Source organism: Danio aesculapii, chromosome 12 (assembly GCF_903798145.1).
Source record: "Danio aesculapii chromosome 12, fDanAes4.1, whole genome shotgun sequence".
NCBI classification, from domain to species: domain Eukaryota; kingdom Metazoa; phylum Chordata; class Actinopteri; order Cypriniformes; family Danionidae; genus Danio; species Danio aesculapii.
In genome coordinates, this window is record NC_079446.1 from 30,090,009 (window position 1) to 30,115,678 (window position 25,670).

General features: G+C 35.8%; 1 protein-coding gene across 1 annotated transcript in view; it reads right to left on the reverse strand.

The window, feature by feature from the left end:
* myo1d (myosin 1D) overlaps positions 1 to 25,670 on the reverse strand; it is a 129,204-nt gene that overhangs the window by 57,654 nt on the left and 45,880 nt on the right. The window contains exons 13-17 of the mRNA XM_056469283.1: positions 13,783 to 13,853; positions 12,870 to 12,944; positions 12,654 to 12,786; positions 11,542 to 11,708; positions 7,457 to 7,664 (exon numbers count right to left, since the gene is read on the reverse strand). Coding sequence (XP_056325258.1) covers positions 7,457 to 7,664; positions 11,542 to 11,708; positions 12,654 to 12,786; positions 12,870 to 12,944; positions 13,783 to 13,853 — 654 coding nt within the window. The remainder of the gene's footprint in view (positions 1 to 7,456; positions 7,665 to 11,541; positions 11,709 to 12,653; positions 12,787 to 12,869; positions 12,945 to 13,782; positions 13,854 to 25,670) is intronic.

A 25,670-nucleotide genomic window follows, 5' to 3' on the forward strand; every position in this document is an offset into this window, starting at 1 on the left:
AGTTTGTTAATACTGTGAATCGTGACCTAATCTAAAGTGTTACCTTAAAATGTTTAGATATTAGTACTGAAAAACAAAACAAAAATACTGACTGAGAAAATCATTTTTGCCCAAGTAAAAGTCAGAGCTGTTCAAGCTGTGTTTACGGTCATCTGGAGGGTTAAGGACAACTGCACATTCACACTAGCCATGCTGATGACATTGGAAATGTTTAAACAGAGGGGCGGACAGACGGACTGTGTTTGTTTTTCGAGAGGATGTGGTAGTAGACGACACCCGGGGGAATGTGGGTAAATCAGGCCAATAACAGGACCTCAACTCACTCCACCCCCTCCGTTCAGCTTGTCTGATCAGCGTTTAACAAACCCAGCACAATACCGCAGATTTACACACTCAAAGCCAAGCCAGAGAAAATCCAGACAAAGACGACTCATGAATTAAATAATTAAAGCAAGAATCTTTCAATCAAGCCTCATTGTTTAGCACATTTATCCTTTTTAATTTCCTTTTCAAATTTGGATTCAAGCTAAAAGAGTGTGACAGGATACGATCTACATATTTTAATGACTGCAACTGTGTGCTATTTAAGGTGATTTGTAAAAATGAATTTAAAAAAAGAGGCTGGGGGAAAACAGGACAAAGAAATTGAAGCAGAATCCATTCAGATGTGCCATCAGGTGTCAAAAGACAATTACAGATGGCTGACAGAATGCAAGGTGACTTATCATTAATCAGAGAGGCAGGCAGGCAAATCCCACAATCCCTCAACACACACAATTTCACACACTGGCAGGACAGAACCACGGTCAGGGTATGTGACAGTGTTAAACGCACGCACAAAAGATCCCAACCGCAGACAACCCCACGAGACGGTGGGGGAGGAAGATTCGGAGGAGACATTTTCATAAATCAATACCATGTGCTTGGCAAACCATCGACTTGAAGATGGAAGCCCCCATCTTCTCCGTGTCCTCTGGCAGAATGTTGGACTAATGTGTGTGTGTGTGTGTGTGTGTGTGTCTGGGGTAGATAGGGTGCCATCACTTTCTCAGCCAAATAACAGCAAGGCTCCTTTTGCAGCTGTCACTGATTGCACATTTGACTGCTCTGATATTAATCTAAATTTGTATATTTTCAGAATAAACTGTGAGCTGTGCAAAACTAAACTGCAGTTATATTGGCTGCAGTGTTGTAGGGGTTTTATGTGGCTTCTATGGAGGTCTGGGTTGTTTGCTAGGTGGCTATAAAAGTTTGGTTGTTCAAATCTTAAGTATATTAAATCGCTATGATATCTGTGTGCTATCATAGTATTTTGATTCTAGGAAATCACTGCTTTGCACCAAATAATAAGGTAATATTATACATTTCCATACATATAAATTACTTTTCTTAAAACAAGCTTTTTCAATAAATCTGTGAACAAGTTTATTCTTTTATTCATGAGAATCGTGAATGTTTTAACCAATCACACAGATTTAATTTTTAACTTGACTTAGTCAATTGCACTTACAGTAACTCAGATAGATGGAGTGAAATATCTGAATAACAGACTGCCTCTGGAGGTGGAAACAGTACAAGATCAAAAAGTTTCAGGTTCTGAAACTGTATTTAGCAACACCCCCACAAAAAGAAAATTCTGTTATTGTTTACTCAGCCTTTACTTGATCCAAACCGAAGTTTCCTTCTTCTGTTGAGCACAAATGAAGATATTTTGAAATATATTGGTAACCGGTAGCCATGGACTTATATAGCCAACCCAGGCTCATTCTGATTGCGTACCCCTATATACTTTCCTGGAGAGAGCAAATACGTCCCAGGAGCTACGTTTTTTTGCAGTTTTTGTTTTCGCAAATCCACATGAGGTTGCTCTGTAGTCTTTTTCAGATGTCAAATTTCTCTCGCAAGAGGCATTTGCACCTGCTCCACCAGAGGTCACTGTCAACTGACTGGTTTACTGACTGACCAACCAACTGATACCCCCACCCTCCTCCTTCCCTAAAAACAACCAATAGTGTTTTAAAAAGCATTGACCACCCACTTTCCTGAACCCAACCGCACACAGTGTTTACAAAGCAATCCAGAAAATAAAAGCCCCCTAATAATTACCATGTTTTCAGATTTTACCACATTCTCGCCCTGTTATTTACTAGTTTGTTTTATTTTGTGGCTTTTGTTTTAGCTTTACTCGCTTTCCGGAACCGTTTTCTGCTGGACTCTAACCCTGTTGTCACAGTCAACTCTGCTCTGCATCACAAGTCCACTGACATTCACTTGGAGCTACTGGACAAACTGGTAACAGCGGGACAGCCGTCCAAACGGAGGTAAGCGGTCAGCTGGTGAGCGAGAAAAATAACGGTGTCATAACGCCCTGCAGAATTTGTTTTAAAGATGAAATGCAGCCAAATGTAGCTCTGGTTACATAATTTGCAATCTCCAGAAATCTATATAGGGCTACGTTTTCAGAATAAGCCTATTGTGCATATAGCTTACATTTAAACAATCTTCTAAATATCTTTTTTTACTGCAAAAAAAGAAACTCGAGGGTTATATACTTACATACTCCAAGTTTTTTTTTATGTTTCCAACCCAAGCTCATTTTAATTATGTACTTCTATATACATTTCTGGAGAGCACCAAATACGTCCCAGGAGGTACATTTCTTTACATTTCTCTGAGGCTGCTGTTTACGCTCTCGCGAGTGCCATTCGCGTAAATGTTCAACAAACAGTAGCATTTATATAGTCTAATATGGCTTTGAATGAATGAATGAATCTACGGTAAAACAATTTTTCCTGCTGATTAAAACTTTTAGATGAACAAATAGATTTTATTATTCAATAAAATAACTCTTAATGAACTGCTGTCTTTAAAATAGGTGGAATGAACAATTCAATGACTTTTTTATGAGGGAAAGGTGAGGCACAATGCTACTTTACTGTAATAATTCCATTTACAAAACAAGAAAATCTTTACTTGCAAAAATATCAAAATAAGTTTACATACTACAATGTTTTGGTAAATGAACTTCATCATCAGCTTCTTCATCAGGCTTTATCTGGTGTTTGCACGATGAAGGCTATGGAACCAAAATATTGTGCATAAAATAGTTTAGCTATTTTTGCATGATTTTCTTGTTTTGTAAATGGGTCTTTGGATCTGTCTTGGTGAGAGCACAGTCCACCATACGTAGTTTTGTGATACTGACCTGGTCAATCACAGCCTTAACAATGCAACCTGCAAATGAGGAAAAATGCAAATAATTCATAGGATGTGTGCAAATAATAATATAATATCAGTAAATTCCTTAATAAGTGAAATGAGGTCTTTTATATAGACATATTATATTAGCCCAGATGAATGACCTTCAGCACATCTGTACTGCCTCTTTTCAAGGACTGACTTGTAAAAGCACCATCATTAGATACAGTACCTTTTCATTTCCCCATTTGCCAGAGATGGCGTGTCCCCATTAACAGATTTCTCTTGAGCCGCCAGGACAGGGATATTGCAATCGTACATCACAGAACCAGACGTACGTTTCACAAAAACCTTTAGTTTGACATGACAAGTATGAAATGGAAAAAATCCCCAATTGACTGTGACCGTATAAGATGCATCATATTCACATAAAACAGTGCTCACCCATCACCAACACAACAAAAGGAAGAAGATCAGAAAATATAGGTGTGAGCCAAAAGCAAACAAATAATGGGAAATATGTATAATTTATAAAGGGACTCTGACATCCCTGTGCACTGAGCATTTGTTTGCTTCAGCAAAATGCAATAAAATCCACATTGTGTTAGGCAGGTAGTTTTAAATCTGTTTCAGAAATTAGTGATGTGGGATTTAACTCATTCTAAAAAATAACAGAGCCTCTCTCACAGCAGAAACCACTACCAACATGCCCGATGTTGTGGACGCTGGGGCTTGAACGTATTAAATATTAAATAAAGGGAGGGAAGAAAAAATATCATGAATAATGTAGCATCTCAGTGTTTGTGTTTTGTAAAAGCTGATCCGATTTGCTTCAAATTGCCTGAGTTTAAACCACATCCTGCTGATGAACTGAGTGATGGTGAAAGTTATCACATTTGCCCAAAGGAGTTCACTAGCAACCAGAGAATCCTGGGTATTTTCATCACCTACGGGAGAAGCGCTAAAGCATAGCGGCTTAGTAATGGAGGGGGTGGAGGAAGGCAATGGCACAGAAAAATGGCAGAAGATCTGTGAAGGAGTGCTGGGGTGAGACAGACAGGAAATCAGTCAGAAAAAGTGGGAGGTGAAGAAAAACTGAGCATTGATTGGGGGGCTTTTTTGGTTTATGAGCTCAAAAAAAACAGATGAAAAGATAAGTGCATCCCCATGAGCTATGCACTGAGAGACAAAGAAGTAGAACTCAAACAGAGGACTAGTACAGATGAGCAGTTGCATGTTTAAATTGGGTTCTTAGGGAGAGTTTGGCACAAATGATGGAACCGCTGGCAAAACTGGCAGACTTGGCACAAGCCAGACCAGTCTGCCATATGCTGATAAAAGGATTGTGCGTGAAGGAAAGATGATCCAAACCTAACGACACACAGTGTTTAGGGCCAACCGTAAGCTGTTTTTTGTGCAAAAGAACACATTAGCTTCTGTCACTCACTAGAGATCAACACAGGTGATATCAGCTCTTCTGGGACGCTCGGTTATTGCCTGCAGGTATACAATGTGATTAATACAGTGACAACATTCCCACAAATACCGTTTTTTTGGTCCTCCTTCGGGAGCCTGATGTCAAGATGACACCTTTATCCAGCTCTGAATCCATACAAAAGATCAAACAATCAATCTCTGATCCAGCCAGGGCAAAGATTTTTCACTTTGATATCTCTGTCTGCTCATGAATGTGGCAGTCCGGTGAGACCACTAGACAAAAATAGTGAGTGTTTGATACTGAATGTAGAAGTGGGGGGGAAACTGTGTCAGTTTGTGTTTAAAAACCAAGAAAACATCTTTTGAAAATGCGAATAAAACCTTGCAATGGAGGCAGTGGGAAAAACACTCACACAGAAACAGACAGAGGCTGACAGGATATATCCTTTGATTTTTAAAAACCGTCAGTCAACGAAGACAGGAAAGTGAGGGTGGGGAATATGCAGCAGCATGCTATGAGCCTGCAATCATTTTGTGTGACAGTGGCAGTCAATAAATCTGCCATTCAAAATATTGTTATGCTTCTGAGGAGGAATAAACGTAGGAACATCCCTGCAAAATGACACAGAGTACTGTGTGTTTACAGAGACACAGGCAAAATATGCTGTGAGCCAGAGGGATTTACATGCCATATTGTTTTATTATTTCTCTGTCTGCTGCTGAGTATTAATGGAGTCAATGAATCACTGGAATGTATGGTGCCGAGGATATGGCACCTTGGTATTTCTGGAGCTGATTAGGTAAGTGTGTGCCGTAATGCAGTCACATAAAATGGATAATCAGAAATCATATTTCAGAAACCAGCTGAACGCCAAATGAAATACAATTAATGTCTTACAGTATAATCAGATGTACTATAGCACAGGGGTGTCCAAACTTATTCGAATAAAGGGTCAAAAACCTAATATCATTGAGAGCCGTGGGCCGAAGATAAATATACCAAACTATTTTACATTAAAGTTGCCATGGGTAAGTTCCTAATTAATTAGAAAACATTACTTTAAATCGTATTAACTGATGCAGTATAACATTTAAACTGATAACTTACTGCAATAAAAACATGAACAATCACATTTATGACACAGTGGAGTTCAATGCTGAATACACTAGTCAAGAAGATCTGCCTTTGACTTGTCTCATTCTCTATCTATCGGGTGACAGTATGTACATTTAAACTAAATCTGATCAATTTACACCATTTAAATGAAACATTTAATTTCATTTAGCTTTTAACAAAAAAAAAAAGGTTACATTAGATTTGAATTGACAATATCTAAACTATCTCTTTCATTCTTCCTCTTTTCCCAGATGGAATGGTGGGCCAAATCATAGGTTACCATGGACCAACTTTGGCCCGTGGGCCCTAGTTTGGGCATGTGTTCTATAGCATTCAAAGGTTAGGGGTCAGTAAATTTTTTTAATTTATTTTACTGATAACATTCTAAAATAATACATAATATGCATCACTTTGAAAAAAGATATTAAATATTACAATCTTCAACACTGATTAACACAAAGGTTAAGCATCACATCAGCATATTATTATGTCTTAAGGATTGACATGACAATGAAGCCACATATGCCACATATATATGTTAGGGTTAGGATTAGGGTTAGGGTTATATTGTTATTTTGCAGGAATGTTATATTTGGGGTCTACAATAAAGGCAACATTTACTTGTTATGATTGATTGTTTATTTTTTTTCTTTGAAATGTGTTTTAGGAGAACCGAGCAAAATATGTTTGTATTTGTCTTTAATGGAAACATTTTGTGCTGCCATTTTGGCCAGGACTCCCTGGAAGGAGAGATCCTATATCTCAATGGAACTATCCTGGTTACATAAAGGATAAATAATTAAAAATAATAAATAAATATACACACTCGAACTAAGACATAATTTTAACTGCATGTTTAGTGTAATTTTTTTTTGTTATGTGTTGGTAAGTATTAATGTGTATGAGTAAGTATCACGTAGTCTTCTTTTAATTTTTTTTTTCTTTTTAAAAATCCTCCTGACCCCAAGTTTTTGAAAAGTAGCTTAATGAAGTTAGATATGTCATGATCACCAGCGATCCACTCCTGGCAGATTACTGGTGAACTACAGATATCACACTAATGAACCACAATTCCCAACATGCGGTTTCACACACACCGGTTCCTGTTTACCACTGATCACACAGTTAAATCCTGTCATCATTGATCATTTGGACTTCTTCTACACCACACATGCACCAGTTCAGGGCTGAGTCTTTGTTTGCTTTCACTGTTTGTTGTATCAAGTGTTTCTAGTTCTTTGTTTTACGTGCTGTATTTTGGACCCAAGTCTTGTCTTTTTGTTGTATGTTTTTTAAACGCCTGTACTGAATTTACGCCTGTTTGATGACTACCTGTATGTTCCTGTTTTGCTCCTGTATTGACCATTGCCTGTATGACTAATCTTATTAAACTGCACTTGGTCTTGAGGTCTTAAAGGTTTCAGTGGTTTCATCATGACTTACAGGAGTCGTGCACTTTGTGGGAGGACATTTAATTTTTAAATACTTGTTTATTAATATATAGTTCCCCAAAAGAATTTATAAACATATTTGGAGACTTAAGTCAAACCTAAAGCATCAGAATACCAGTGCATTAGGTAACAAAATCACAAATCCAGTGGCATCTGCCAAGAAGTGATAGTGAATCTTTTTGTTTTGAGCCACTTTTTCCCAAACAGATAGCATAAAGTAGACATTATTTTAAGATAGTTTGTTGTATCGCACCTTCTGCAGGAAGAGGATGATCCTCTTCACCATCTCTGCTCTCTGTTCTTCCAGACTGAAGATGGTTCGTGGTGTGCGAATGAAAACCTTGGTCTTGCCGTAGGCCACATCGTGTTCAAACCCACAACCTTGCAGCAGACGCTTCACCGCCTCCTTATCAGACGAAAGGTCATGATTGGGCCAGGTGAACTCAGATATCATCTTATACCTGAAAGAGAGAAGAAAATGAATCAAAGACTGTTTTTGGTTGTCAATCAATGTGCAGTTGCAATTTTCCACAATAATACAGGCTTTAAATTATGTGGCTTATCCAATAGTATTTAAAAGTCTGAAGTACCCATTTCCCATTATCAAGCATTATATATCACACAATGGGTCTAATTTAAGAGATGTGAGGATGCAAAATTAAATCCTTATTTGTCCAGTCTTTCCTCTGAGTAGTACATTATATTCCAAGCACATCTGTAGCTTTGACAGAGACACAAAATACTCCTGTGAGTGTGGTTAATGCTGCATTCTCAATTAGATATAATTCAGTATAACTTCCTCTCAGCGACAGACATTGTCAACTCAGGTGTTGAATCTCATGAACTCCTCAGAGTTTTGGCAAGTGCATTTCAGAGTGTGTTTTTATATACACAGAGGACTTAGAAAGTAAAACTGGAACATCGTAGAATTTCAGATTCTGGTTTTCGTCCTTATGTACTGACAATCACTGTAAAGTCAGCAACAGTACAGTGCTCAACAAATTCTCAAGGCTTTATAAAAAGCATATTTCTCACAATAAATACAGATTGTACGTCACTGTTACATAAAACCATTCAGCAGTCATGACACTTGGGTAAGAAGAGATGACAGTTTTCACACCAACAGACGTTACATAAGACCTTCACAATCTGATTGATCAATCTGTGGTTTCAGATGTTGCTATGAACCAAAGACGCAACAGTCTGACACAAGCTGTCACAAGAGCATTGATGCACTCATTCATGAGCTGACAATGTACATGAATATAATATTTAAATGATTAAAGGAATAGTTCACCCCAAAAAATCTGTATTTACTCAACTCTTACTCCCCCTCCAGTCTTTTGAGTTCTGTTCTTCTTTTAAACATTATGTTGAATAATGCAGCATTCAGAGGGTTAATAATGCAGTATCGCCAGAGTCAATAGTATGAAAAAGGCAACACTCATTCTTCAAGTGATCGTTTGTGTTTAAGGTAACTCATACTGGTTTGGAACAAGTTAAAAGGGTATAAATGCAGACAAAAATGTTATATTTTGGTGAACTATCCCTTTAAACAATACTTTGAAATGAACACATGTTGGCGATATAAATATAAGAGTTAATACCTCGGTATAGTTCAAATGAAATTGAAAAAAAAAAAAAAAAAAAACTCAAATGACGTAATTCCGAACAAAATCTGGTGAAAACGAAAATCTTTGAGTTTATTCCGACAGTTCGAAACAACTCACGAAAGCAAAATGTTTAGGGGAGTTTGTTTTGGTTCTAAACACCTTTAAGCTACCATTGGTCTAGGATGCACCGATACCACTTTTTTTACAAACTTTTTTAATTTATGTACTAGCCGATACCGAGTACCGATACTTCATAAATTTGGTTTCAATTAAGTTTATTTGTTCGTTTTTATTTTGGTTTGTTTTTTTTGTTTGTTTTTTTCCTGTAGCAAAGATGAACACAAAAATCTTTTAACAGAAGGCTGTTTCAAGCCAAAATATACACACATTGTTGATAATCCTGCGAATCCAGAACTTATTAATTAATGATTAAGCAAGGACATTTAAAGGACTAGTTATCCTTGCGCTGATATGCGTCCACGACTTCACACATTACACAAAGTGTGTGCAGTGTACATTACCTTATGGAGTCACTCTCATTGCATATTGGGGATGCATAAAACCCTGTTATGCCCGATTTTTTCATATTCACGAGTCTTGTCGTTAATCCGCTGGTCAGGTAATCAAAAAGTAGGCTACTTGTTGTTTAACTATGGGTGAGTCACGGGTAGATAAGATCAATAGCCATAAATACGCAACGTATACTCTCATTTTAAAAATCATGCGACCATCATCTCACAATGTTTAATAATAAATTAGCTTATTTTGTATTAAAATAAAAGTGATTAGCACTGACAAGCCAACTGCAGAGAGTCATCCAGACATCGACGTATGGACGCCACACAAATCAAGTAGCAAAACTGAGGCTGGTACCAGCTGACAGTTAGAATAGCTGAAGCCTGTGTGAAATCTATCAAAATACAGCACTGAAACTAACAGGCATAAATGTTTTTGAGCCAAACAGTCTATCTGTAGGATATCTGTAAAAACGCAATCAGAGCCAATGTTATGTAGAAGTAGCCTGATAATTACATTAATTCTAATAAGATGAAAACCAAACAATTCATTGTATTTTTACAGAATACAATATACAAACATAAGGAAACAAAAAAAATTAATAAAAGATTGGCTATTTGTATTAATGTGTTTTAATATTAATAAAAATATTCTTAGCCTAATTAAGCTTAACGGTTATATACGCTGCCAGGCTAGCCATTCAAAAATATTATTTTACTATGTACTGGGTTATAATGTATAATTTACAATAAAAACTAAATGTAGCATGTCTCACTGTCATTTAAATCATGAAATTCATAACACACCAGAGCTGTAGGCCTATCTATGCAGTGTGTAAACTTACAGGGATGTCAGTCATACTGCACACCACGTTATTAATCTCTAATGTCTCTGAGGGAAATTATGTTGCCTATATTAATTTAAAGAGATTTCAAAACAAACAAAAGGCATTATAAAAAATAAACAACACGCAAATCGGCAACAAATAAAACTGGTTCCGTGGAGTTCAGCACCTGTCATCTTGCCACTGTATGCCGTTTAGTGTGTATAGCGCATGCAGCGCATGTCAACTGCCGCTGGTGAGAGAGAGAGAGAGAGAGAGCGCACGAGCTCAAAGCCTGCATATAACCAAAAGCAAGATCATATCGCTATAAATATTCCATTAACAATACTTATCGAAATATTTATACATTTACATGAAGGGTTTATTGAGATTGTGTGATCTGTATTGGCTGTCTGATCTTTACAGCTGTAAAATGATATGCGCACGGTGACTGCAGTGATGTTCAGCTTTGACAAGGCGCTTTTATTTAACCTGTAGTCTTTAGATTTTTACATAATGTTCCATTACTTAAAATTTATTGCATTTTTATATTTATAGTTTATAAATAAAATGAGTGTTAGCTTGTTTAGCTGTGATCATTATGCAATGATCATATTGCATATTCGGTTTATTATTCAGTAGCCTAGATTACTTAATAATGTATTTTATAAATGGATTGTTTATAAGGACTAAGCTATTAATCCATATAAAACATTAGGCTAATTAGTACATTAAGAAATTGAAATCAGGTAGGACAACAAATCACATCCATGAAGTGACTTACTGTTGAGTGGTATTGGTGCGTGATATCGGCCTTTCATGTCCGATAGTAGTACGAGTATTTTAACCAAGTATCGACCCGATACTGATACTGGTATCGGTGTATCCCTATGCAATCAGTGGGAGTATTCTGAAACTCTGCCTTCTTTGACGTGCTTCGTATCCACACAGTTCAGAGTCATACATGAGAAAAACATCACCAAGTTGCTAACATGAATACAGATGTATTCGTAACTGTACGATCACTCGTGGAAAGACTCTGAGGGTTTCACACACCAGACGAGAAGGCATATCTGACAAAGTTAACATTGTTTCATTTGGTGTCTGCCTCTGGGAAATATAAAGTAATGTGAATTGCTTTATACATGCTCACTTCTCATGGACAAAGCTGTTTGCCAGATGTTTATCAAACAGTTCTTCTCTCTCAGCTGCCATTTTTGTTGTGTTAAACAACAAACATTTAAAACTACGTCTATTGTAGTGCAAGGTATAAGAAGGTTCGAAAACCATGTGCAGTTACACAAATTTATTGAACTTCTTTAAAGCCTGAAACAAGAAATAAAAAAGAACATTGTTTTAAGTACACCGAGGCCTTTAGATGCTCACCTCTGAAGGAACCGTGGGTAGGTCTGACGATTAGCAAAACCAGCACGTCGCACTCGGACATTCTCCAAAAGGCCCAGGTACTCCACTTGGTGCTTGCAGCGCTCATGTTCAAAGAGCAGTGGTGACTTCACATCATTTGGCTTAATGCAACGCACATAGTAAGGCTCCTATATAAAACAAAAGATATCAGAAGTACTGTATATATGAGCATCAAAAGAGCACAAAAGTGCTCCACACTTTTTCAACAGTTGAAGATCTGAAAGTATTTTCCATGTACAGTACAAAAACCAGCAACAAGGTGAATCTATGCACACTTATTAAAAGTATTTGTAATTCTTATGAAAGTACAATTGTACAAAAACTGTGTACTCAACGACTGTACTAAGGGAAGGAACTACAATGGCAGGAAGAACTGCAAATGAGAGTTACAGTGAAATGGATAAATAGAAGCCTGTTGAGTACAAACTATTTTGCTTCATGGCACTTGGTGGATGCCATTTTGGCATAATCTGCTGGAAGTGATTGTTTGATTGGTGGAGATTTTTCTGAAGAAGTATCATGGGCAATGTAATTTTATATGAGGAACCCCACTGTTCAAAAATATTATTAAAAAAGCTGAAACGATGGAACTTGCTAACTTTCAGCAAACTGATGAATTTACACACATATCATAATATTCACCCTACCATCAGAAGCCATGGGTATTAGTTTAGTTTTGCCTGTTTGTTGATTTGACTCTCAAAATGCCAGCAGCTGTTCTATTATTTTGTGAATCAGCCAGTTTGTTCTTCAAAAATTTAAAAAAAAGTTACCTAAACTTGGATGACAATGAATAAAATTAACAAATTCTTAAATTATCCATTAAATAGCGCTTTGGACTACTTAACTGTTATTAGTTTATCGCAGTATTTTGCATCAAAATACTATAAATAATATCATTTTATTTCCAACTATCTGTTTCCTACATATCTAATGCAAAAATTAACTGAAATCATTATTTATTGATCACAAGTATGCACTTTTGGTAAAAAGTTGTGCAAATAGCAAGATAATTAATAGTGAGGCAATAATTTAAAACAAACATGATCATAGTTTACACAAAACTTGCTGACCTTGCTGGCCAGTTTCTCCACCAGAGATATCATGGAGTTTTTGAAAAGCGTGGCAGCAGTCAGGGGACGTTTGGTGACCTCTGTGATGCTCAGCTTGCCCTCTGGCCACATGGCCTTCAGCACAGTGTTTGAGCTGTGAAACATGAAAGTTACTGTATGTAGATATGGCAGGTATGCAAATAAAAGTAGAGGCACTTATTGTATGATAATACAAACCTGTTGTAAAGTAACCTCTTGAAGTCCTGAAATAAGGTGTCCTTGTTCTTGTCAATGAAGCCCACGACAGAGTAACTGAAATGAAACAACCACATCGACTATAATACCAGCAGGCATATAGTTTGAAAAGGCAAACTAATTGAAGGCCAGTAAATTATTAAACACATATTTAAAAAATAAGCTGAACTAATGCAAATGAGTGGGTCCAACAAAAGCATAAACAATCATTTAACAACATCAAAGCTTGCAACAGGGCAGTTTACAAAGGTTAAGCAGCTATTTCAAAAAATCTATTTCCCTTTGGAGGAAATGAATGGAGTTTCATGTTGCTGTTGCTGGTCTGGTACGATTTGACAGTGCACAAAGAGTGCATTTATATTTCTCAAGGTAATGAAACTACAAATAGCTAACTTACAGCTGGCTTGAATTGAACACATTATTTTACCATCAGAAAGAACACACTTCACCTTTAACACAGATCTAAATATGAGAGTTGTAGAAGATGTTTAAGTCTCCTTGGAAAAGAGCACTCAGAAATCTCTAGGTCCTTAATTTAGATATATTGTACATATAATTTTAGCTCGATTTTTTCTACAAGTTCTTTTTTACAACACTTTAGGATATAACCGAGCCTGCAGTGGCAAAGCGCTCAAGTGAGGACTGCATCCGCATGCGGAATAAACTTGTTTTTGCAACCAGCGGTTACATCATTCGCAGCATTTGCGTCACTCAAATGTTTATTTACCAAACCTTTTTAAACCCGATCTGTGCCCAAGGGAAATACTAGATCTCTTTCCACTTAGTTAAGCTTCCTGTGGGTTACTAACAGTGCTTATTAATTACGGCATTTAGGGCTTAAGGTCTAAAACAGCAAAGAGTGCACTTACAGTACGCCTCCTCTAAGTGTACTTACGTGACATCTCCTGCATAATGGCGAATACGGAAATCTCGCTCAAACTCCAGGTTTTTGTCAGTTGGTGAAAGCTGTGGAGAGAGAAATGAGATATTAGGGTGTTTAAAAACAAGAAGACTCAAAACTTCTAATGATACTTGGAAAGCAATGGGTCTTTTTTTGTAGTAAACAAGTTTGCAAAAGTGCAGCGGTGTCAGAGAAAGAGCGAGGCAGCTCAAAGGCTGGAAAGGGGCATCTAAGTAGCTCTGAGCACATGAAACATAGATGAGCTGTGCGCTTCTTATCTAGGAAAGATGTGTTGAGAGAAGTTCAGTCAGCGAGTCTAAAAGAAATGGTGCACTTATAACTGCTCAATTTTGATGAGGAAGCAAATGAGTTTGCTTAAATTACAGTAATCAATTAAATAGTTCTGACTCTAAATTCTGATTTCATTAGCTGAAATCAAAGCAGTGAAATGCACACCTGTATCTGTGTTTTATGTTAATCAGGGATGGATCTAGGGGCACCGGCACAAAACACACAATCTTGATCAAAGACACGTGCAACTTCTCCTGTAAGCCTAAAAGGGTCTTGGAGTGTATGATAGAGATGAATATGTTGCATCTGACTGCTAAAATGGGCAGTGTTAACTAACCCCATGTTACAACACGTTCCCCATTTATTTTCTTTCTCACAGAAATGCTGCAGTTAAAAATATGATATCTCTACTATTTGTACGTGTAAAATTAACCCCTGAAAAGAAATGACAGGCCTATATATATATATATATATATATATATATATATATATATATATATATATATATATATATATATATAGTGCAAGCACCAATTGAATAACTTGGCCTCCTCTATAAACTGTGGCCCCACCTTGACCCCTGCCTTTAAAACTTCCTAAGTCCGCCACTGATGTTAATGTATCTAATCATCTATAAGCAGCTAACACTTTACTACTATTTTATCTCTGAGAATTGTTCAATTAATTTAATATATTTAAGCAAGTATTTAATTAAGAATAGTGTGTTTTGTCTTTAATACTCCTTCCTCTCTTGTGCCTTTTTCATAATTATGAGGTCATATTATTATAATTATTTTTTATATTTCACCACAATACAATGCCTATTTTCACATTAAATTTGTTTAATTATCCTATGACAAATTTACATGTAAAAATATTTTTGTTACAAAATTGTGACCATAAATACTAAATAATTAATAATCAACGTAATGAAATGATTTGGTATTTATGTGCTTTTGATTTTAATTATGAATTATTAAATGGTCAAATTAGCACATGAAAACTTAATGTAGTAAATGTTAGCAAAATTACATTACCACCACACATCTGACTGTTGATCAAGTACAGAATCAGAGGGATAAAAGCATTGGAGAATAATTCATTATAATAAATAACACATATAATAGTTTTTAAATGTATCTATGTAGTCACTTATTAAAACTAGCACTGCCACAAATGTGCATGAACTTGATCTAAGACCCTGTTATCAGTAGCACATCTCTGTCCTCCTCCAGTAGTCTCTGTATGCTGAATGAGGGCATCTAGTGCAGTTATATAAGACTCACTGTCATTCATAAAATACAGCAGTGACATCAAAGGCAAGCAGCCTCAGCTCTCATTAAGATACAGAAACACTGCTGATCCACTGCAGGAACAGGGACGAGCGTTTCTGCAGATTAAAGCAAAACGCAACAATGGCAGTCTGGATCCCTCAAGCCACAAGTATTCACATGCTGGATTAATTAAAGGATTGACTATCAGTAAGTTTTGAAGAGATTTTTGATTGTCATTGTTACAGATGGCTGCTTTTCTATTCTGTCTGGTGCCATTTTAAGGGTTTCTGTTTGGTTTGTTCATGTGGTGAGTCACTGGGCTTATTTTAACTGCAATACAGAAATAAAAACGACCCTCTAAGGGAAAGGATGAGAAGCCGCTATCTCTATGAGAGAGGACACACCAGAACACTTCACTCAAAGTGGAAAAGCAATCCGAATCAATTTGAATGGATTGCTTGGAAAAAAAATTCAATCATTTACTCATTTGAAATTGCAGAGGAGACACTTATTTGATGTTGGTCATCTGAAGAATACACTTTGCAAGAGTTCAAAGTCTTTATGGGTAATACCCACAGCTGGCCACACGACCCACTTAAAAAAAATGAAGTAAAAATTCGTCATGCACACAAATATGCATGCATAATTGAATACACCATGCAATGTGTTGAAAAAAAATGTACAGATGTGCCATTGCCACAAAGCCCAGCTAAGTCACCATTCAAATGAGTCTCACCACAAACTGAATAGCATTTAAACAAAGAACATTGGTCAGATAGAATTAATTCACACCATCTTTTATATCGAGAAGCATGATTTAAAAACTACAACTCAAACTACAAAGTTGCACCTTAGTGTTGAAGGTAGTGAGTTAATTAAATTCCTCATTACTTCAACTTAAATTTAGTAAGTTCACAATACTCATTAATAAACAAATGATTTGTTGCAATCGCTTTCCTCAAATGGTTTGAGTTACCTTAACTTTTTGAGTTTTACAGGGCACAAAATACAGTATTGTAACTTTCAGCATTGATATTTGCTCTCACACATAACGTACATTATTTCACACCACAAAAAAATTTGTTTTCTTTTTTGAATTGGAAATTTACATGAAAACTACACTGTAAAACCCAACAGTCAACTTTGCTAAAAGTTAATTCTACTCATATGAAAAGAGTTTTGAACTCGGTGTTAAAGGTAATGAGTTACTTAAATACCTCATTAGTTCAACTTAAATGGAGTAAGTTCACAATACTCATATAGATTAGTTTTTTTTTAACTCAAATGGTTTGTTGCAATAATTTTCCTCAAACGGTTTGAGTTGCCTTAACTTTTTGGGTTTTACAGTAGTCAGTTGGTTTGAGTTCTCTTCATTTATCGGGTTTAACCGTGCTCAAATTGCTTCATTTACTCAAACCACGTTACTTTAACTTAAATGGAGTAAGTTCACAGTACTCATTAGGATTAGTTTTTGAACTTAAATAATTTGTTTCAATTGGTTTCCTCAAACGGTTTGAGCTACCTTTTTGGGTTTTACAGTGTACCTACTAAAGACAAATGACTTTCCTTTTGTTTGAGAAGTTTTGAATACAGACTATGTTGTCAAAAAGATCAATGTTCACAGATCCACAAATATGGGTAAAAATGCTGGATTTTGTGCAAAGAAACACTACACAAGTGTACACAATCACAGTCATGTAGTCTGCTGTTTTCGTTGTCAAGGGCTGTATATGAAAATTGCTTTTTTTCTTGAGTGGGTGCAAATTAAAAAATATCTAAAAATATATACATATGTAGTATGAATGTAATACAGGTGCTGTATGCTATATCAGCCATCCTGTCATTATCATAAACCATCATAGTTATTTTGATTATTTCTGCATTTTACTTGCATTAGGAAGTATGTGACTTAAGCGTGACTATAACCTAAATCAGAGATGCCAAAGTAGTGCCTGCAGGCCAAAGTTGGCCCAGTGTTACCTTTAATTTGGCCCACCATCCCATCTGAGTGGAGATCAAGTATTATGGAGAGGGTTGGGGCGAATGCCTTTAACATAAAGTTCATAATTTCTAATTTGACGCAACCACTTTTATTTGTTTTATTGCTGAGCTACAAAAAACCAAACTGAAACTAAAGGTTTTAATTATTTGTTGTGAATAAATCTGATTTTTTTAAAAATGTAAATACTGTCACTCACAAATACAACACTCAGATTGTTTTATTTTTACTGTAACAAGTTCATTATATCAATATATTGGTTAATATAAAGAAGTGTTTTCTAGTCATTTTTTAACATTATTAAATAAATTAGGAAATTACACATAGCAAATATATTTACCTTTGGCCCACTCAGTCAAGTTTGATTTTTGGCCCTTTATAGGAAAAGGTTTGCTCCTGACCTATATGCACTAGTATTGTGTATAATTTGAAATTTAGCAATTCACTTGAAAAGTAGAAGATTGGGTCTGGAAAATTGTAAGTTGCTGTGGCAGTTTCCATGATGGGCTGCCTCTTTATTTTCATTTTGTGTTTATGGTTATTTACCCATTAAATCTGCATTAAGCATTTGCCAGTTTCAGTTTCCTTTTTCCTGCCATGAAATGAGATGGGAAGAAGATGAGATGAGATGAAAATCTGCACCAAGGACTGAAGTAATGTCAATTTGAAGAGGTTTTAATCTACAGACTTTTTTACTTGATGTTTATAAGGTTCAACAAAGTAAAATCCTAAATATTTCCTTAACACCTCCTTGTTACTTTGTTTTAGTTTCTTTGTTCAAGATGGATAGATCAGAATTGAACCAGAATTGCTATCTGAATTCACACATTACATGCATATAAACCAAAGTCTGGACCCACCTGACTAACCTCTTAGCCAGAGTGTCAAACAATGACCAATGAGTCTAAATCTACCCAGTCCTGATTTACAGGGGGATTTTTTGAAAAGAGAGAGATTTTTGATTGTACAGACACATTTAATCCTGGATCCTGCTGGTGGCACAGATGCCTCCCCGTCCTCCCACCCCGAGCTCAATTCTCACCCCCCAGGACTTCACCATCCTGTCTAGCACCTGTGCTTCTCAATACAGAAAGCTGGATAAGCCAACCAAACAAACATAGCAGCAGCACCTGCCAACAGAGCCCAAAATCTGCCAGTCATACATCAGCAACAGCAACCAGGTATCCAGATCACAGATGTCTACATCAAACACAAAAGCCAGTATATCTGTAAACTGCAAATATCTAGGACTGCTCAGTTCAGGGGTGTCAATGTCATTTTGAGAGCCACCCTGGGGAAAATTTATGTTGAGTGGCCTGAATTAGCTTTTGTTAAACCCTTGCAATAGCATTATTTAACCATACCCATCACAATAACATTTACAGAAAACTGTTTTTTAAACAAGGTGCCAGCTCATTTTAGTGGTGTAGCAGACAGACATGCAGAGCACGAAGTGAGATGGGACCCCGCGTGGTTGGGGTTTTCATTTATGTAATTTTTTTGAACAATTAATGACGCTTATTAAAAAATAATTAACTGAATAGATTGTCAATATACACATGAACAAAACCAAATTTAAAATAAGAAATGTTCCCCAAAGCACAACCTATTTGTTCTCTCTCTCTCTCTCTCTCTCTCTCTCTCTCTCTCTCTCTCTCTCTCTCTCTGAACAAAATTGTCCTAAGTTTTGTTAATAAAGTTAAATATTCACAATTGCGAATACTCTTTGATTTTATATCTGTATGGTCAATAACAAAAGAGCAGCAATGTTTTTTGCTGTTAATGACAAAATCATTCATTAAGTCTGTTTGTTTAATTTTGATTCATTTAATCAAATTGTTTGACCACCATGGCTTTGCAAGCTTGCTATTTTCAGCACAAAGCTAGATGGGCATATCAGACATTGTGATATGAAAATGCTTTAAGAAAGGAATGTTACAGATATTTTTTATTCTTATAGGATTCGTTTATAAGCTTTTCAAAGTTTATAGATAAAAAATCATTTTTTAATGATAAATTAAATAAAATTACAGCAGTCAATTATTTTAACGTTAAATAACCGATAGAAGGCTATATGACATGGCACTTGTACACACTGGCTGTTTCTCCATATGCGTTCTTCACTGATCTTACTTGTGTTCTCATGTAATGTCATCATTAACTGCCAAAAATCAGTTCCAAAACTCAAGACCGAACGGACGACACGTAAAAATTCCCGGATGTCTTCTTGGTATCGAGGATGCACCGATGCAGACATGAGCACCGAACTCGCTCTAGAAGTCCCAGAAGTCATTGCGAATGAATAAAGGAGGCAGAAAGCGCAGCATTTTAATATAGATTTATTAATAAAGTTTTATTAAAGTAACGGGTGTTTATTTGCTGACAATCATGTTTTTCACGAAATCTGTTTTATTTGTACTGTGCAAAGTATATTTGTAAGGCTTTTGTGCATGTTATATATATTGAAAGGGGAAAAAACAATAAATCGTTGTATGAATGCTGTAATGTTGAAATAATTTTCTGTTAAAAACACATGAAGGTCTTGTGACCATAAGAAAGAACGCAGCATCTCATTTCTCACAGGACGCGTTCTGTGTTCTCGTGGTCTCCCGAATTGGTTCTTCCAAGGTGATCTGGCAAGACCGGTCTTCGCAAGAACACAAGTCTGTTCTTTGCGTTTTTGGAATTGAGAAACTTTGAAGTTGAAAATTGAAATTGAAAAAGACTACGCAATTAGCACTACACCACAGGGTGTGCGATACTGACAACTACATTTTTCACTCCTTTTTTTCTCTGAAAGTATCTTGAGCGGGTTTTGTACTTGTACATTAGCTGGATTAGGCCTGTCATGGATAGGACAACATACTGTAAATATGACACTAAATTTGCCAGGATATTAGACGACTTGGTTTTGCCCAAGGGCCATATGTTTGACACCCCTGGCTAAGATAAACAGCAGAAACAAAAATCACTAAATGTGTGTTCACAAAACATTATGGTGCATTTCAGGCTTATAATCCAGTTGTCTTGGTTACTTTGGTCTTGGGTTGTTTGCTGCGAAACCAAGGTTTGGATGTCAGCATTCGCACTTCAAATGACCTCAATAACAGAGCAATCACACCAATCAGACCAAACCTGCCAAGTTTGAACACAGTAAAAGAAAAGATGAGGCATTAAAAAGCTCTTCGAAAAGTTAAATAGAGAAAAAAAAATCATATTATTTTACACTTCAAAATAGACAAGGCATAAATCATGGCCTTGTTTTGAACGATGTAACCTTTAAAAAGTCAGCGGCAAGCAAGGTCAAAGGTGAAATCCCTTGAACTTTGAGTTGTGCTTGATCAGCGCTGCAACATACAATTCAATTTACTGTGCAATGCTGACATGAATTCCGAATCAACACAACCCACCTTATGCTAAACCTACAAACCTGTATCCACGGTCCATGTTAAATGACATGTCAACTCAAGCTCTACTGGGATTTCACCCACCAATTACCAAGTAACATGCGTGCTAAACGTGTGTCGGTGCTTCACACATCATCACGAAAACAACACAATTACTTCCACCGAGATGGAAACGAGTCATGATCTCTTCCTGATGAAGAGCTCTGCAAAAGATCGGGCCACAGAGGCCAAACGAGGAACAGAAGCTGAGCGTTAATTGGCCGGTTGCTTCAGTCTACAAAAGCCAGATCGGGTAATGAGCCTGCCCTCGACTTCACACAACCAGACATCCATGCGTCCCACGGCAGCTTCCGCTCACCTGCAATCAGCACGTGATGAAGAGAAGAAATCCATAAGGTGTAGGGAATGGGGGATCAAAGAACGGGGGGAAGAAAACAAGCCTGATGCACACCTTCAGACAGCCGCTTGTGTCAGCAAATAACCATAATTAAAAGCTGACGGGGAAAAGAGGAATTTTATAACACATCTGGAAAGATCAAAGCTGTTTTAAGAGTGTGATGATAATGTTGGAAGCACTGAGAACAGCGAGAGCCTGTGAGGCACATGGTGGGAGATGTAAACAAGCTGATAAAACACAATGAGAAGGTGAAAGTGCCAGTAAATGAAGCAACTTATCGAGACTGATTTAGCAGCTCAAGGCTACTTCTGTCATTACATCTGATGTTTTTATCTTAGATAAAACAGAACTTACCTACAGACTGAGGCTAACGTTTTATTCAAGCAATTATACTTGAAATTGGAGCTTCTGCAGTCAACTAAAGTTTTCAATCCAGGCTCATTCTGATTACGTACCCCTATATATGTCTAGAGAGAACCAAATACATCCCAGGAGCTGCATGTTTTTGCAGTTTTTGTTTTGACACCCCTGTGTATGCTTTTAGAGATCTCAAATTTCACTCGCGAGTGCTATCCCTGCCTGCTCTTCTCGCGTAAATCCACCAGAGGCCGCTACAAACTGACGTACTGACTGACTGACCAATTGATCCCCCATGCCCTTCCCTAAACCCACTTGACAGTGTTTTAAAAAGCACGGATTGACCAGCTCCCATCCACCTCCCTAAACCCAACTGACAGAGTTTTGAAAAGCAGTCCAGAAAAAAAAGCCCTCGCAGCAGCTTGATTTGATCACGTCTTCAGATTTTAGCACATTCCCACCCTGTTATTTACTTGTCTGTTTTATTTTTTGGCTTTTGCTTTACCTGCTTTATGGAACCGTTCTTTGCTGCACTGGAACCTTGTCATCATGGTCAACTCAGAAAAACCGTCCATATGAAGATAAGCGGTCAGCTGGTAAGCGCAAAAAGGAACGGCATCATACCACCCCGCAGCGTTCATTTAGAAGATTAAATGCAACTATACGTTCCTAAGGCTACATAGTTTACAATATCCAGAAATGTATATAGGGCTGCGTTTTCAGAATGAGCCTATATTGAAAGTTTAGTCTTTTATTAATTCTTAGATGGCTCACTATTTTCCTGATGAGCACCAAAGCCCAATGTCTAACCACTAGACCATGCAAAAATTGACTTTAAATGGTGTGCATAGGGGAGAGATAACTGTAATATTCTTATGAAAATTTCTTAATGTATAATGCACCCAAAGTTGAATCTCAAAGCATTATAAGTAGACACACACTGAATCTGCACGGACAGAAATCCAAAGATTTACGCAGATTTTTAGCCCATCATTGAGTGTATTACCTTACTCTATATTGATTCAATTTTTTAATTATTTCAGTAATATTATTGACTAATATGAAAATGTTCATATAATGCATTTACAATACAGTTTGTAAAGTAATATTTTCAGTTTTTTAGTATATTATAGATATATTATGAGACTTGCTTTGTTTACCAAATAAGTGGATCTAATTGGATTTGCATTGTAAACATTAAATACAACTTAAAAAGGTATGTTTTTAGTTATGATACTCCCAAAATCATTCCGCATAAACCTGCAGATTTTTTGCAAAATTCTCTGCATAAATAACAATAAATGTCCACAGATTCTGTCTGGAGCAAAGTGAGCAAAAGTCATAATACTTCACCATTTGTTTAAACATATTGATGTTATGTTGACAAAGATATCCTAGGCATTTGTATATGCATTGAGCCAGCAGTGTAAAACTTTCGAACAGTATGTGCTCCAAATTTCAGTTCTTTTATTCGTGATAAAAAAAGAAACAGGCTTATTTAATGTGCAGGAGAATGGCTGCATGACAAAAGCAATGACATTAATAACTGGTTAATGTAGTCACTCTGTGCACTATATTCCTTGTTAGCTTTTGATTTTCTAAATGTTTTGGCATGATAAAATAAGAACACTTTATCTGTCATAAACTGCCTTTCAGACAACACACTGTCCCTTAAATACCATATCCAATTTTAGCATTTTCCTCTTCCTAAAATAATATTCTTCTCATATTGTTTTATAGTTAAATGTAAAATAAATGCACCATAACATCTGGCCACCACTGAATCAGTAAGATATTTTAAAACTGAGCACTTTCTATCTTTATTTATTCATAATTATTTATTTATTATCTCCTTCAATATCTAAATAAAATAAAATTTTTCATTATGATTTATTTTCATAATAAATGAGTGTTATAATTATCATTAATCTTTCTCACACAAAATAAAACATGTACAGCAAAATAAAACAAATCTTGCAAGACATTTTCCAGAATTTTACACTACAGTCATCCACAAATCATACAGAATATCTGAATTTAAAAATGTATCTCTTATTTTTATTGATTGATTTTTATTTTATTAATAATTTATTTGTTAATGATTATTTTATTAAATAAAACATATTAATTTATTTATAATTATTTTATTAATAATGACTATTATATAAAAAATGTTCCTGCTTCACAATTTGGTAGAAACTATTTGTTTGATTACTTGATGAGAAAGCTCAAACTAACAGATTTATTTATTTATTTATTTATTTATTTATTTATTTATTTATTTATTTTATCTCCTTCAATATCTAAATAAAATAAAAATTTTCATTATGATTTATTTTCATAATAAATGAGTGTTATAATTATCATTAATTTATCTCACACAAAATAAAACATGCAAAATAACACAAATCTTGTAAGACATTTTCCAGAATTTTACACTATACAGTCATCCACAAATCATACAGAATATCTGAATTTAAAAAATGTATCTCTTCCTCTCTGCTGCTGCTCATGGCAAACCAAGTTCCAAGTATCCTGTCAAGTGCAAGTTAGGAGTAAAGAACTACAGAGAAAAAAAATCCCAGTCCACAGGGTATAAATTTCTTACTGAAAACCAACCAAGGGTGAAACTTTCGCACTTAAACCGAGAGACTGCAGAGAAAAAGGGCAAAGTATAAATCCTTGGTAAAGAAAAATCGCAAGAGACTCTGCCACAGATTTTTAACAAGCAACCATTAATTATGCTGTTAAAGCGGCCTGCACTTTTCACGTCTCCCAGAGAGGATGTCTAACATCACAACACAAGCCTGGAAACATCTCAGAGGAGGCTGTGAACGATGAAAGTGTCACAGTTTGTAAACACACACCTGAATATACACTACCGGTCAAGGGTATGGGATCAGCCTATTCAAGCTTGCATTTATTTGATCACAAATACATTAAAACTACTAAATTGTAAAATATTCTTATAATGAATTAAAAATGTAGTTAAAAATTGTATATATTCCTATGATACGTCACTGAATTTTCAGCATCATCACTCCAGCCTTCAAAATTGATTATATGATGACTTTATGTTCTATCATGATTTATTTCTATTGATTGATTTTTTAAAAATGTATTTATTAATAAATATTTCATTAAAACATTAAATTATTAATAATTATTTTATTAATAATTAATAATGACTATTATATAAAAAATGTTTTCCTGCTTCACAATTTGGTAGAAACTTTTTTTGAATTATTTGATGAGAAAGCTCAGACTAACAGAATAAATTTTTTATTTATTTATTCATTTATTTAAAAAAAATTTACTCTCATATTTCGTGTGTCCTTGGTGAATAAAATTTAAAATATATTTTATGGTTCTTTGGAATGTGGCTGTTGGTTTTGTGTAGTTCTTTGCTTTGCCGCCACTCTAGTTTCATTTTCCCCCTGTAACTTTTGGTTTGATTATATTTTGATGATTGCTTCTATTTATTTTCAAATGCACTGTGCAAAGCTCATAAATACCTCATACATACCATACATACCTGGCTTTATCATTTTTCTTTATAGAGGAGTTAACAAATTAAGTGTTAAGACTGCGCGTCCTTGTTTATTTCGATCTATTTTCTTCAGTGATAATATAATATTCTAAATGTTACGTTTTCTTTCTATAGACACTGTATTAAATCATAACAATCACTGTACCACATTTTCCACAAAAATATGAAGCAGCCCAACAGTTTTTATTTTTACAGTTTTTACTGTATATGTGATTAAACAAATGTGATCATTCCTGCTGTGGAAAAAAACAACAACATATGCTGTTATATGTTTTAACGCTTGGCTACTGGATTGAGGAGAATTAATCTGATCCTGAGCAGAGGCTAGTGGCTTAAAACCAGCTAAGGACAAGCCCAATACCATCTTAAACCATCTCTTAACCAGCTTAAACCAGCTCTTGACCAGTTTACACCAGCTCAAATTCAGCAGCCATGCTTTAAAACATCCCTAAACATACAGATGTTGTTGTTTATTTCTACAGAGTTACTGAGCAGAACAGGCTTATAAAAACATAAAAAAACAGATCCCCATTTTCCCAATTTTACAGATCCCAAATATTAGACTGGTAATACATTTAAAAGCTTTCTTTTATAGCAGCCCATCCGT